At 39.7% G+C, this 14,142-nt stretch overlaps 2 protein-coding genes across 3 annotated transcripts in view; both read right to left on the reverse strand.

Annotated features, from left to right (window-relative positions):
- Positions 1–9,992: 9,992 nt before the first annotated feature.
- borcs5 (BLOC-1 related complex subunit 5) lies at positions 9,993–12,879 on the reverse strand. The gene is made up of 4 exons (XM_015040568.1): positions 12,514–12,879; positions 12,231–12,374; positions 11,511–11,668; positions 9,993–11,412 (listed from the first exon to the last, which is right to left on the reverse strand). The coding sequence occupies exons 1-4, from the start codon at positions 12,569–12,571 to the stop codon at positions 11,179–11,181; spliced, it is 594 nt and encodes a 197-aa protein (XP_014896054.1). The 5' UTR covers positions 12,572–12,879; the 3' UTR covers positions 9,993–11,178.
- A 184-nt stretch (positions 12,880–13,063) lies between these two features.
- The window catches only part of smc1b (structural maintenance of chromosomes 1B), a 20,734-nt gene continuing 19,655 nt past the window's right edge, over positions 13,064–14,142 (reverse strand). For both annotated transcript variants that reach the window (XM_015040567.1, XM_015040566.1), the window contains exons 24-25: positions 13,663–13,773; positions 13,064–13,586 (exon numbers count right to left, since the gene is read on the reverse strand). In XM_015040567.1, coding sequence (XP_014896053.1) covers positions 13,461–13,586; positions 13,663–13,773 — 237 coding nt within the window. In that variant the 3' untranslated portion in view covers positions 13,064–13,460. The remainder of the gene's footprint in view (positions 13,587–13,662; positions 13,774–14,142) is intronic.

Here is a 14,142-nt window from a genome sequence, read left to right on the forward strand (position 1 = left end):
ACGCCTCCCACAACGTGTCAAGCGACGCCTCCCACAACGTGTCAAGCGACGCCTCCCACAACGTGTCAATTTTAATCCCCTTCTGATTAAAATAAGATTCAAATTTTTCTCGTATTGACTTCCTTAGTTGAGTGTCACTCTTCCAAAGTTCTGTAGGTCTGTGTAGCAGCACAGCTATCTGGTCATTTGTTTACATCCTTCTCCTGCAGGGTCTCTTGAGCAATTTGGCTTAAACTTTAATGACTCAAGATATTGTGTAGTGTAATGGGCTTTAATTTGAGTTTTTTTTTCTCTCTGGACTTTAAACCATGAAAAGTTCCCTATGGTAGTACTGAGGAAAATGCTTAATTTAGCTCTTTGCTCAGTCTGAATTGCATTAAATTTGGATGCTTTCTGTAACAGCTGATTTTGTTCAGAACATCTTTGGTTCTCGGTGAGTAAAAATACTTTGATCAGTAATCTAACAATGTGAAAAGTAACTGAAGCTGCGAAACATAACCATTAGTGTCGAACTTTAGGCAATTAGGTCTGCAATATATGTAAATGAATCACTGCTTTTGATGCTTAAAAGGAACTGTGTATTATGTCTCTTTAAAAGTTCTATAATTGTAATTTCAAATTAATGCAACCCATACTTGTATAGAAGACAAGTTTCTAAAATAAAGGGCCACAAATCTGAATAATCTGGCTGAACTGATTTCAGCAGCATGTTGGATTAAACTAAGGCCTTTTGTCCTCAGTTCTAATGGTGTATCATTTTCTGCATAAAGTTGTAGGTTTTCTGTCTGCTGATGGTGCTTTTAACAAGTAAAGCTTTTCCACTTCTGGAAATGAATTCTAATAAAATACAAAGAAAGCAGAATGTATTCATGAATATCTTTACCATTTCAATCGTACCCACAGAGGGCTACGCTGTACCGCCATCATCATTTCAACCTGCAGTTATCTCCCAGGTACTTTCATCTGCAGTGATAGATGCTTGCACACAATCCTTCCCAACTATAAAACTCTGATTCCTGCGGATTGTGGAAGGCTGGAGAATGATTACAGGCCTGAAAGACTTGAAGGGTATCCATTAATGTCAGCTTTGTGTGTGTGCAAAAGGTGAACGCAGTTACAGTAGGCATTCAGAGGAAATTCTGCAAGCCAATTAGCCGCATGAATCCTGCAGCCTTGCTGTTCTTTTCCCACTGAGAGAACGTCTGAATATTTCAGAAGTGATAATTCCAAGGTTGCAGGAGGTTCCTGTGCAAACGAGCAGTTGCTCCTCATCTTCAGGTTAGAAGAGAAGAAAATTAGACGTAATGTTCAGTAATGGGTTTAACAGCGTGCTGCAAAAGAACCATCTTAAGGTCAATGGTAAACCCTCACACAGACTCTAGGTGTGTGTAGATTCTATACAAAAATATAGAATATTTTATTAGAATTTTAGAGGGATTTATTTCAACTTTAATGGACACAGAGACGACAGACCGGTAGAAAGGGATCAGGCTTAAAAGGAGAGGAGATGAGAGCAGAGGAGAGAAAGAAGAGAACACAAGTCAACACCCTAGAAGTCTGCCTCTAAACCTGCGGAAAGAGAGCAAACAAAGCTGAGAAACCACAACAAACAACATATCTGGCTATAATAAGACCAGTTACAACATGTATGCATCATGTATTGGTACATGACAATACAAGATGTACGTTGTGGCAACCGCAGTCTGACAGAAGGATTTCAAGTGGGATTAAATCAAGTTAAGTACAAAGCATGATAACAGTGGAGAGTGATGGAGAACTAAGAGTCATCCTGAAAAAGTGATGTTAGAGTAAAACTTACTTCTGTGCTGTTTTCACATGTTGTAATGGTTTGATGCAAAACCCCCCAAAGCAACACAAAAGGTCTGAAATTATTCCTTACAATCATATGAATGGTTAAGTTAAATAATTATTTTACACTAACAGATTTTAACGCTGCCGTTCAAAGTAAATCATTTTTGAAGCAGGATTGATGTAACAGACTGAACTTAAGATCATTTCTCATGTTGCTTTTGCATTTATTCTTTTTCATTTGCTTCAAGCAGTTTAGTGTTGGTTCAATAGTGAATAACTGCTTCTACAATGATGCTTTTCTATCTTTTTTTTGTCTACGACAGTAAAATAATTTCAGTGATCTGTCCTGCTTCTGTCCTTCTCAGATGATGTTTTCTCAACATAATGAGATCATTTCTTCCATTATCACGAGAAGATACTAATTGTTTTCTTGAGATAACGAGATGATTATCTTATACTTTTTTCCGATGGAAAAGGTCACACATACATGACGTAAACTTATAAGTCATCTCCCGCTGCTGTGGCATGCATTACAAGGATGGAATCAGGATTAACACAAACACCAATCAACTCGTTATCTAAAGAAAACCTTTGGGATGTTAACTTGTGATCTTGGGAAAACCATCAGGGAAACTTAAATCATTATCTTGCAAAAACTACCGGGAAGTGAACTTGTTACCTCATTCTGTCCCACTGTTGTGACATACATTACGACAGAGTAACGTTTAACCCACACACCGGCTGACTCGTTATCTCGAGAAAACCACTAGATAATTATCTTATCTTGAGGAAAAGAATATGTCTACCTGTGCACGTCCCTAAATATTTCCACTGATGGCAAACGTACGGCTCAGAGATGACCGTTGAGTTTGCCTTGTGGTTTTTGAGCGGGGTAAGAGGCTCCAGGCCGACACATGGTCAACACAGACAACCACACACACACACTCCCACTTAAGTGCAACTTAGAATAACCAATTAAAACGCAGATGGACTGTGGGAGGACGCTGTAGTACACTGAAAGAACAAAACTATGAAAAAACCCGGAATGTGAACCTTATGGCTGTAAGGCAACAGAGCCGAGCACCAGGCAACCTGCTGCCTCCGGGGACAAAATAACAGCAATTATTCTAAACGAATTGGCTACTTGTCTGTTTTTGGGAGAACAGCCAAACACAGAGGACGTTTCACTCCGAGCCAATGAGCTCGGTTCTGATCAAACCTCGATGGTCCTCCACAGCCTTTCCGCCGACACACACACACACACACACACACCGACCCGTCGCCGTCCCTGTGTGCTTCCAGAACAAAGTGCTTGGCTCGGCCTCTTATGTGCTAATCAGCCTGAAGAGGCCACTCGACATAATCGATATAGGATGATGTTTTTCCCCCTTAAACTCAAGCACACACCGACACACGACTGACAAAGCAGCAGCAAACCACTGAGTGCAGACTGAAGAGGAGGATGTTCCTATAGAGGGTAGCTTTGCATATGAATGACAGCAAATAATAGATTCCTCCTACTTGTTATTGTTCAAAATGAAGCAGAACACGTGCTTCCTTTTCAGAGGAGCAGCAGTAAGGCGTATGCTGCAGAGCTCTGTGCATAGAGAACACAAGCTGCGTTTCCATTGACCAGATAACTTCGGGAATAGGCATTTTGACAATAAATTAGCTTAATGGAAACACAGCAATTTTGAAAAAACTAGTTTCTCTATTAAATGGTTTGTCTCTAGGATGACGTAGTTTTTCGGCCTTATCGAAATTAGGGTGTGTCGCAATTGAAAACTCTTTTCGCATCACAAGAGTCACATGATGAACAACTGGATGTTGCTAGTGGTGCTAACCACGAAGAAGAAGAAAAAGAAGATGGAAAGTAGTTGGAGAATGATGGGAAGGCATATTTTTAAAGGACTTATCGCGTGAATGCATCAATTCACTCGTGACTTTAGCTGCATTTCTTATTTAACGGAAATGCTGCAATTGAAAAATTGCTTTTTTTTCAAGGTTGTTATTGACAAAGTTTTGCGCACATTGGCAATGAAAATGCAGCAACATTACATCTATAAATTATATGTTTATCGATTGGACAATATTAAGGCCTGCTGCTCTGCCCACTTTCTGTTCTTAATAAGATCTTCTAAGAAAAATGACATTTAATTAGGAGCACGGAGCCACATTTGTTACCAAGGGTTGGACGCCTGGAAGCCAAAACAACAGAAAGAAAATGTCCTGCGGCAGTGTGTGCTTTCATTTTTTTGCTCAGAGAGAGGGAGGAATTCCCAGCGGTTCGTTTGACTCACTCATCTGAACGAGTCAAACATAACAGAGCGGTGATGGAAGTGGCTCCCGTCTCACTGGGTCTCCTCCACTTCTCCATGAATAATGGATGAAATGTTAAGTCTTCATAAAATCCTCCTTCTCTCTCAGCACACGCAGCGGCGGGTGTCTTTTTAGCACGCAGTCAGGGGCTCCGATGTGGTTAAAACGAAGCTGATGACTGTCAATCGCATTGAACGACAAAAAAGCAACTGAAATATGACTCACAAAGCAGATAACGTGCACAACCCCCCGCCCCCAAAAAAAAAAATCAGATAATTTTTAACATTTCAAAGAGCTGCAGCTAAACAGCTGTTTTCTAAGAGGTGTGACTGTCCAGTTAAAGAGTGCTCTGAAGTTATAGACACCCTGTACTGAGTTCATAAATGTCTTACAGCCTAACAAATATGGTAAAACAGGCTAAAAATATATTAAAGGGGCAGTATTATGTGTTTTCCAGCCACATAGAATAATTTTATAGCACAACAAAGTGACAATGTTGCCTTCAGTTGTAATAAAAATTCAGTATATATCAAATGACAAAATAAATTTGACTTTGTGACTGAATGTCTTGAAATTGGGCCTGTGTCTCTTTAAGAAACTCCTGCTCTTTCTGAAACTCTGCATTCAGGAAGTCATCACAACATGGCTCCTGTATTAACCCTTTAACAATGTTTCTACTAGCCGTGCACTGAGAAGTAGCTCCTATAATGAGCTCTACCAACAGACATTTGCTAACTGCTGCTAGCTAGTCTGAAGGAGCTGAGTGGGGGAGCCACAGGGGAAGAGCTCCTCTGTGAGGCAGAGCTGCGTCCCTGAAGGTGATGTTAGGTCCCACTGAATGTTTTGAACAGCTGAATGGTTGCCGGGGGATTCAAGGATTTCCAATAAAGTAGACTTTACGTAGTACTGCCCCTTTAAGCCTTACTTAAGCCCCCAAGCGTTTATGTTCAAAATTAACTAAAGCATGTTTTAATGAAGAGGAACGTTTGATGTGCTCGTTCGTTTTTGTTTGGTCTGTCTGTCTTCCACAAAAGAAGACTCTACATATTCAGCACTGACTCAGACATCTTTTTTTCTGTAACACACTTTACCTGCCTTGAACCTTCACATTTCAAAGACTTTTCAGAACAGAAACAATGATGTCACATTTGCACAATCCTCTGCTCCTTCCTTTTGTAAAATAAAAACAACAAAAAACGAAGACGAAGTCTTTCACAGCCATGGGTGGGTTGACTAGAACATCACGCGTTTTGCACGTGAGCCTCACACCTAAACACACAGGTCGCGTCGCTGCCTGTCAGCTCCAGCTCGACTCTCTCAGCTAACTCAGGAGACAGCACACCTGAAGTTCAAGTACCACTGGTAACAGGCCAGGAGTATGGAGGCTAAAGAAAACTGTCTAGGTTTATTACCACACACACACACACCTCCTCCTAGCTCACACACCACCTCGCTCCACCACATTACGAGCCAATGTCACCTCGCTCCCCGTTTGGTCCAAACGGAGCCTTTAATGACCCGCTGTTTGTTTGGCCACAGGGCGTCTCAGATGAGACATGATGCTGTCAGTTGGATTTCGTGGCAGCTGCCTCTGTGCCACTGAATCACCATCTGAGTCTCACACCGTCACACATCGGAGGCCCAGCAAGTTCCCCAATGGTCGGCTTCATCCTCTATTACTGCCGTTGTTAAAGCTTGACTTGTCCAATGGAGAGCTAAACTTGTTTTTTTTTTCAATCCAGTGGCTGATTGAAATGCTGATGATGTGCTGGTTATGGGAATATGTCCATCTTGAGCTACGATCATCCTCTATTCTGAACGTTAAGGTGAGATGATGATAACTGAAGGGGAAACACTCCACCGCTACCCTTCAAAGCTCAGATTTTAAATTATTGTTGTGGCATTGTACCCCGATTGCCATGGAAACCATACAGTGGGGCAGCATGTTAGTTCCACATCTTCTGTCAGGTAGCTGACACATGCAGTCATCCCTCTGGTAACAACGGCCTTCCGGTGGAAGGCAACAAAGCGCTTTATTAGATGTTCCAAGTTATATTTGGTTTGACGAGGGATTCGCAGAAGAAGAAGAAGAAGAAGAAGAAGAAGAAGAAGAAGAAGAAAAACATGAGGGGTGAAGCTCCATCAGGTTTCTGTCACTGGAGGTGGCTGGCTGTCGAATAAAAAGCTGTGCTCGGTCATTTTACAGGATGAAAGTCAATACAGTCGATACAGGCAATCATCTAACCTTCCCTCCAGCTGCTCTCTACAGTATTTACAGCTCCAGGCCGGATCGCTTTGACCTGAAAGGGGACGTGGGTAAGACGGTGCATGTGTAGAATCAAATGCAATGGGACAGAATTAAAAAATGCTAGCCATGTGACTCGACTAAAAAAATTTTAATCAAGTTAATTGGAGCATTCGTTCACATCTTAATTGTAACAAACCCCCTTTTTGCTGCTAAGTTCTCTAATAAATAGACATATGAGCTCAACAACTTAATCTGTTATGTCTATCAGATTGGTGTAAAGTGCTACTCTACCGGTCATTCATGTAACTCCGAAAAAAAATACTTCTGTTGATGCTAACATTAGCAATAGGGATGTTTGTACTGCTGCATGTTTAGCACTGAGATGCTATTTTAGGCTTGAAAAGCTTCAGTGATGCACAAACACAACATGAACACAACAGCAGTCTCTTCCAGCATCTTATCAAATCGTCTTTTGGAGCAAATATTAACGCCCTGTGGGCCCAGAGAAGCAGCTTCGTAATCCGTCATTGTTGGGTGCGGATGTCAATTGTGCGTCAGATTTTCAAGTGTTCCAGAAACGTGTAAGTACAAAGGTTCCAGCCGCAGTAGGAATGGGTTTTCTCAGGATGCCTGCAATTTCATTTTTCACCAGATCTTATTTTGCACTCGAGGTTATTTCAGAAGGACAACTTTTGGATTCCCCCACCTGAAATTTAGTTCTGTTTCCAGTCTGAAAAATTCATGACGCATCCAAGAGGGTATCCAGATGTGTGATATAAACTTTTAAAGTTGTGTAGTTTCCAAAAACAGAAGCAAAGTCCTTTTGGAAAGCTGGAGTTTTTTCTTTTAGAATCTTAAATTTTGAAATAAATCCGAAGCAAAGACGGACGATGTTAAAAAAAATTATAAGTATGACTTTTTGTTTTAGGTCCTGCGTTTCAAATGGCACATTCCATCTTTATTTCAAATTTCTGCTTTTTTCTCTCAAAAGTACATTTAGGTAAACCAGATCTCATGTTTCAATTAATTACTTTTCTCTTCATTTCTTGTTTAGAAATTGTAAAATCTGTCTACATCTTGTAGAAAACAGTAGTATTCTTTTTTTAAAATGCTTACACTTTCAATTTCCTGCAGCTTCTTAAAATGCACTTGTGTCACATAACAGAAAATGCATCAAACGGTTTGACAAACTCAAAATAAATCACAGAAAAAAAGAAGTAATGAAACATTAATCAACCTCTTAGCAATTCTTCACAAGAGTGAGGAATTCCACAGTAAGGCTTACTGGAGCCAAACTGAGGTTAAGCTTTTTTTTTTCATAGTGTTTTAGTTATCTAATTAAATCAATTTGCACAGATTAAAAAAACAACAACACACAATCCAGTAACAAGTAGGGGGGAAACTAAGAGACAGAAGCAGTGTTGCAGCTCAACCAACAGAAGTGCTGACATATTTTCATGTTTTTAATTTGAAGCGTTGCACCAGGAAGGAAGGCAGCAAACCAGGCTTTTGATTTATATTCAAATGAGAAGAATACAGGGGGAAATTGGATTTCTCTTTCATTTCAGAGAATGAATTTCCTGGCTGCAGATTATATTGAATCATCTGGCAGTGTTAATATCCAGCTCTGAGCGTCAGGAGTAACTCCTCATTACATAAGATTCAGAGAAACTTTTACACCTCGTCGCCACGGAGCGCTGCGACAGCTTTCACTTCAAGGGTGATGTTCAAACAATACACACACCGCCCACCCGTCCAAAGGCCGTTTAAGGCATTTCCACCCGTTTTAATTTACACATGAAAGGCGATAACATATCAAAAAGAGTTCTAGTTAAAGTTCCAGTGAAGGTTAGTCTCTGTTTTATGTCCCATATGTCAATGAAGTGGACTAACGCTGCGCCGCCATGTGAAAGAAGGGAACAATTAGAATGGTTATCAGGACGTTGTACCCTGATTAAAATTCAGCAAACATTTAATCATACCGACTCAAATGGAAGTAAATACGTCTTTGAATTCAAGAAAGACGGTTAAATCCGGTGTAAGCCTTTTCAGGGTTTATTTATCAAGTAGATGAAAATGACTGATCTGGCACAATAACCTGCTGTCCGGGAAAAATGGGTTTTCTTGCAGAGGCGGAAGTAATTTGTGGGGGGGAGTTGACTCTAAAGCATCCTCCTTTGTCTGGACAGCACCAAAAAGCTTTTATATTGATTTTAATAGTGGAAGAGATTAAACACATAATCAATACTCACGGTTCATCCCGTTTTAAGGGAATTAGAAAAGTTCTCTTGAGGTTCGAGGATAAGTTAGGTGTGTGTCTGTGTTCGTCCTTGCTTATATAAACATAGCAGAAAAAGAACAGAAATTTGTGTTTGGTTGATTGTTTCTTTATTCTAACAATGCTTTTTGGCAATACGTCTTCTACCTCTGAAAAATCTGTTCATTTCCCCTTAAAGTTGCAGTGTGTAACTTTAATGAAAAATGTTGTTTTTTGTTTTACATATTTGTTAAATCTGTTAATATATTGTGACAGTACAGATAATCTGTCAACCAATCAAAGTGAGGAGGAGGGTCTTAATGCTGTCAATCACCTTCTGGTATGCTACTCATTCTCTCTTCCCTTCCTTGTGATCTGCTAGGCTACAGCTTCTTCCAGATAGCATATCCTGCCCTGAATGCTAAGGCTAGTTAGCATGACCACTGACGATGGCCAATAAACAGTTTTCCTGTAACAGTAATTTGTTTTTCCACCACTAGAATATTTAGCAGCACACAAGAGGATGATTGACAACTCTAAGACCCTCCTCCTGGCTCTGATTGGTTGGTGCGTTTCTTCAGATGGCAGCAGCAGCTCAGTGAGGAGGTGGAGGAGATCGATCTGTTCACAGATTATCTCTCATATTATGCGGTCACCACATGACAGTTTTAATGAATATGTAAAATCCATATTTTTCAAAATAAAAGTTACATACTGCAGCTTTAATACATACATACATATATATATATATATATATATATATATATATATATATATATATATAGATAGATAGATAGATAGATAGATAGATAGATAGATATAGATATATATAGATATATATAGTTGTTTCTTTACAGAAGTTGAGCTAGGTGGTGTCTGGTCAGTATTTTATTTTTATTGTCCATAAATAAAATAGAACATGCATTTACCATGTGGCTGTTTTTTTTTTTTTTGTTTTTTTGTTTTTTTTGGATTAAAAGTTTTCTTTCTAAAATAACATTTAGTCAGCTATAAAACATACTTTTAATTAAGTTCATATTTCTGTATTAAAAATGTTTTTGTATTGTTTCTGATGTAATAATCTAATCTTAAATGTGTTTTAATTTAAACAGAAAATTTAAAAAAAAGGCTTGAAAGCATCAGTTTGTGTCTAATTAATTTACTTAATGACTGAATTTGTGAAACATTGGAACTTTTACTGACTGCATTTTGGACCATACAGAAAAAAAAAATGCATATTTGGCGCCACCTAGTGAAAAAACAAACCAACCCAGTGTGTGTTGCTGGATGTAACCTTTGTTGCCCTTTAACTTATAGCTCTTGCATGAGGAGAAATAACTTAGGACATTTTATTCACATTAAAGGCTTTTATTAAAAAAACAGGTTTATGTGACTAGTCAATATTTACAGTTACAACTTGTATAATTCACCTCTTTGACTCGTTCCTCTGTCATTAGTATTTGGAGTTTCTTCTGCTGCTCCACCTGCTTCTTTACAAGGGCACTAGCCCAGGGCGACACATTTGTTTTTGGGGAGGTGAAAAGAGTCAAAGGATTTTTTTAATGAATGCGTATTTTGCGACCATTCTCACAGGGCCCTACCAGGTTAGCTGTGTTAATATTTAAGGATTTTTAGGCACATAAACAGTTCTCGAGTATTTGAAAATTATGACGCTATTTTTGGGGAACAACATGGAGCTCCGTCCCACGGGACGTCTTATACATGCTGTGCGTCAATTTTTACCCACTGATGCATAAGACTAACTACTAATATGGTCACCAAAACTGGAGCCAACATCCTTCTAAACATGGCAAAGACTTCTGGTTCAACTCTAAATCAGATGCAGTGAAATTTATTTGATGGGTTTCCTGAAGGAAAGACCAGACGGTTGTTTAATTCCCACTTCCTGTTGGTAGGCAGGGCTGTTCAGCTGTCACTCGCCAGCAAAACAATAATAAGGCTGAGATTTCTTTACGAGATCCTAAAACACGTGACGGACTGAGAGCTTCGTCAGTCTTTTTTTTTTTGCAATAAGCTCCGGATTTTTTAAAAGCACTAGTTTAATCCATTGCTATTACTTCAACATACTTCACACCAAACTATTCAAGTAAAACTCAAAGCAAACATTGACTCTTTGACTTGTGGGTTGTGTCCGTCTAGAACATTCTCAGTTTGTCACAAGTAGAGGGTCTTGATCTCGACGCTGAGGACAAAACACCAGATCTGGAGCTAAAAGGCAGATTTCAGCCATGATTTGTAAAGTGAGACGAGTGATCCGAGAAAAAAAAAAAAAAAAGAAAAAGCTTTCTGTAGTTCTTCAGCTGTTTTTTCTTTCTTTTTTTAGTAAGTGTCGCCATGATTTTCACATGGTTTGTATCCAAGAGGAAGATGTGAAATTTTCCCTGCTCCTTCCTCATGTTGGGAAAACATGCAGAACTAAACGAGCTACTTCCTTAATGCCGTTAGTTCCACCAAACAGTCAGAGTCAAAGCGGTCCACGTTCATCCACCTGTTCTGTGGCTGGGTTTGGGTCCAGCTTGGGCTACTTGGAGGCAGGTTCGCCCTCTGACCTCATGCTGAAGGGCTCCAGCCGCTCGCTCTCCGGCAGCATGTTGTTGAGGCGCTCCATGAGCGGCACCGTCTGGTCAATCCCCATCTGGATGCGCCGCAGGATCATGGACATCTCGTTGACCTTCTGGATCTGCTCGGCGTACTTGGCGTAGCGCTTTTGGCGCTCCTGCATTATGCTGAACAAGGCTTCCACAGACAAGTCCATCTGAAAGGGGGAAAAAAAAAAATGACGGTAGACAGTTTGTACCGGGGGATAGTATATACGGTAACTCTTCTCTGGTTTGGACTCAGTGAAATTCGAACCTCTTTGATCCTCTTGACGAGAGCGTTCTGGTCGAAAGCCACGGCTTCAGCACACTGGTGCAGGTGGTCTTGGTATCGGATGCAGAGCTGCAGGACCTGGGCCGGGTCCAGCCTCTCCAGACAGACGGTGCTTGGGGACGTCTGACCGCTCAGCACTCCTATGGAGAGACAAACACAAAACGAAAGACCTGCCGAGGCATGCTGGAGCCAAGAAAAGCAAGTGGATCAGAACCAAAATGAAAAGTTTGAGATATTTTTTTTATAATCTAAACCTCCAAAAAGTAGAGTTAATAACAATAATTAGGTGAGTGCTGAAGATATTTGGTTGCCTTAGGTTTTATTTTCACTGCAAAAACACATCTTACCAAGTATTTGTGGTCTAGTTTCCAGTCTACAATTGAAAACTAACTTGTAGTGCAAAATCTATTAAAAATCTGCTGTTGTTGCATCAGTATTCTTTGAAAACTTTTGCTGTGCTTAGTCTTTGTTATATGACTAAATAAAATGCAGATTAAGGTGGATGCAAATCTGATTTTGAGTAAACATACTCGAATAAAAAAAAATAAAATAAAAAAAAATGCAAAGCGTGATAATTAAAAAAATTGTGCATCTGAAAAGTCCTCTTGTCAGAAAAAAAAAAAGTTTTTTTCTACTTCCACTGCCTTGTACTCGCGGGCCATATATTTACCATTCTTAAATCGTGGTTGCGGTGCCTCGTACCTTTCAGAAGCGGTTGGAACGTGGGGATCTCTTGGAGCTTGATCACATCGGGGTCGTTGTGGATATTTCTCAGTGACTGAGTCCCCTGAGCCACAACCACGATGTCATCCATCTTTGCCTTCTGCCTGGCCGGGGATGGCACCACTGAAATGACACCAGAGTCAGAGATGAACTCCACCTTAGCTCAGCTTCTCCATGAGAAGAAATAAAACCAGAACTTATACTGTAGCACACAAACTTTATTTAACATGGCTATTTTTTAAAGTGAACCAGGTGATCTTACCAGCTGTACTGTAATCGGAGTGTTTATGTTCCGCATCTCCACTCTGTTCGTTTCCCATAGTAACGACACCTGACTGCAAACCTCACCTTCTACTCAGCTTGATATCAGTTGTTTTCTGGATTGTTTTTCAAGCAACCCAGAAGTCTAAAATGTGACAGGATTTTAAAGAACTACGAAAGCAGATTCATGTCTCAACAGCTTATCAGCTGAGATCTGTCCCGCGGCAGCAACAAAATGCTTCTTAATTACTAAAGAGTTATAATTAAACTGTGGAGGAGAAATTATCATTTTATGTTCCTGTTCGTCAAAATCTTCTCCTGATGATCTGCCTACTTCCGTAAATATTAAGCCCGGAAGCACCGCTTGGTTCTTTGCTGCCCCCTGCTGCTGCGGAGGGAAAGAACTAGTTGAAATAAAAAAAGGTTTCTTCGATAATCTTGCAGTTATTCTGTTTAGTAAATATCAAATAGCATAAATAACATTAATAAATAAGCTTACTGTTTTATCTCCCACGTCATAAAATGATTCAATCATTAACACAGAAATATATCAAGATATTTTGTTCAATGTATTTTTAATGAACAGGAGTTATGTTTATAGCATAACTCTAAATGCAAAACATTACAAACATGGAAAGTTTTTTTTTTCAATACAAAAACTTTGTTTTTTAAAACTGTATTTAAACCTGAACTCTTTCCTGAACTTCCTGTCATGTTACTGACTATAAATGACAGAACTGGACCCACAAGAAGTTCTTATATCGGGTCGATCCAACAGTAAGCACCCGGGAAATTTAAGTTTACCACTCAAGGAACAGCAAACTAACACGTTTTAGAAAAAAACAAAAATAGCAGCAGAAAACAGCTGTTACTATTTCGCAATAACAAACTGAAACTATAAGAACCAGTTTTTCTAAACAGAGTTGAACTGCAAACTAATGATTTCGTTCATGAAGGAATTTCGGGGCAGCAGGCCTCGGATCCTCTGTCTGTTTCGTTGCTGCTCTCCTCTTCAGCCAGAGGGTAGGGACGCAGGTCCAGGGTCAGAATGCGGCTGAACATGCATCCATCCAACTGGAAAAACGAGGAAAAAAAACATCAGTGCGGACGAATTTCTACTGAATAAACAACATGGAAAATGTTTTCCCACGTCAGAGTAGACTCCCAGCAGGGCGTCGGCTTTGGAGAAGAACTCCTCCTTCAGGGAGATGACGATGATCTGCATGTTCTCTCTGGACTCCTCTCTGATGAAGCTCGTCACCTGGAAACAAATCACAACACATTATTCTAGTTACAAAAAGAGTTTGACCAACTAATGCACCAGCAGCTACAGCCCAGCGAGCGCTGGGCTGTAGCATCTATGGAGGACGGATCCGGACATTATTGGTGATAAACAAAAATAAATAAATGGCTTGATAAATCTAAGTAATTTACAAGAACTTAAGTAATTATGTGTTAAATATTGCATTCAGAAAAAAACACAATAAGAACTTTTCTAAATTATTTGCCAGTACAGAGAATCAGTGTGTATTTACCATTTTCAAAATATTAGTTTAAATATAATTTAATTTGATAAATCTGCAAATAAATGAGCAAAGTAGAAAACAAGAGTGTAAAAAATGCAAAGAGG

Source organism: Poecilia latipinna, unplaced genomic scaffold (assembly GCF_001443285.1).
Source record: "Poecilia latipinna isolate Pla-1442-1.1 unplaced genomic scaffold, P_latipinna-1.0 Scaffold517, whole genome shotgun sequence".
Classification (NCBI taxonomy): Eukaryota; Metazoa; Chordata; class Actinopteri; order Cyprinodontiformes; family Poeciliidae; genus Poecilia; species Poecilia latipinna.

What these genes read in the sequence shown, in the direction of transcription:
- borcs5 (XM_015040568.1), bottom strand. Translation starts at nt 12,571, where the DNA reads ATGGGAAACGAACAGAGTGGAGATGCGGAACATAAACACTCCGATTAC. An exon ending in CTCCGATTACAGTACAGCTG is followed by an intron (nt 12,375 to 12,513) that starts GTAAGATCACCT and finishes GTGTCATTTCAG; the next exon opens with TGGTGCCATCCCCGGCCAGG. An exon ending in GTTCCAACCGCTTCTGAAAG is followed by an intron (nt 11,669 to 12,230) that starts GTACGAGGCACC and finishes GTCTCTCCATAG; the next exon opens with GAGTGCTGAGCGGTCAGACG.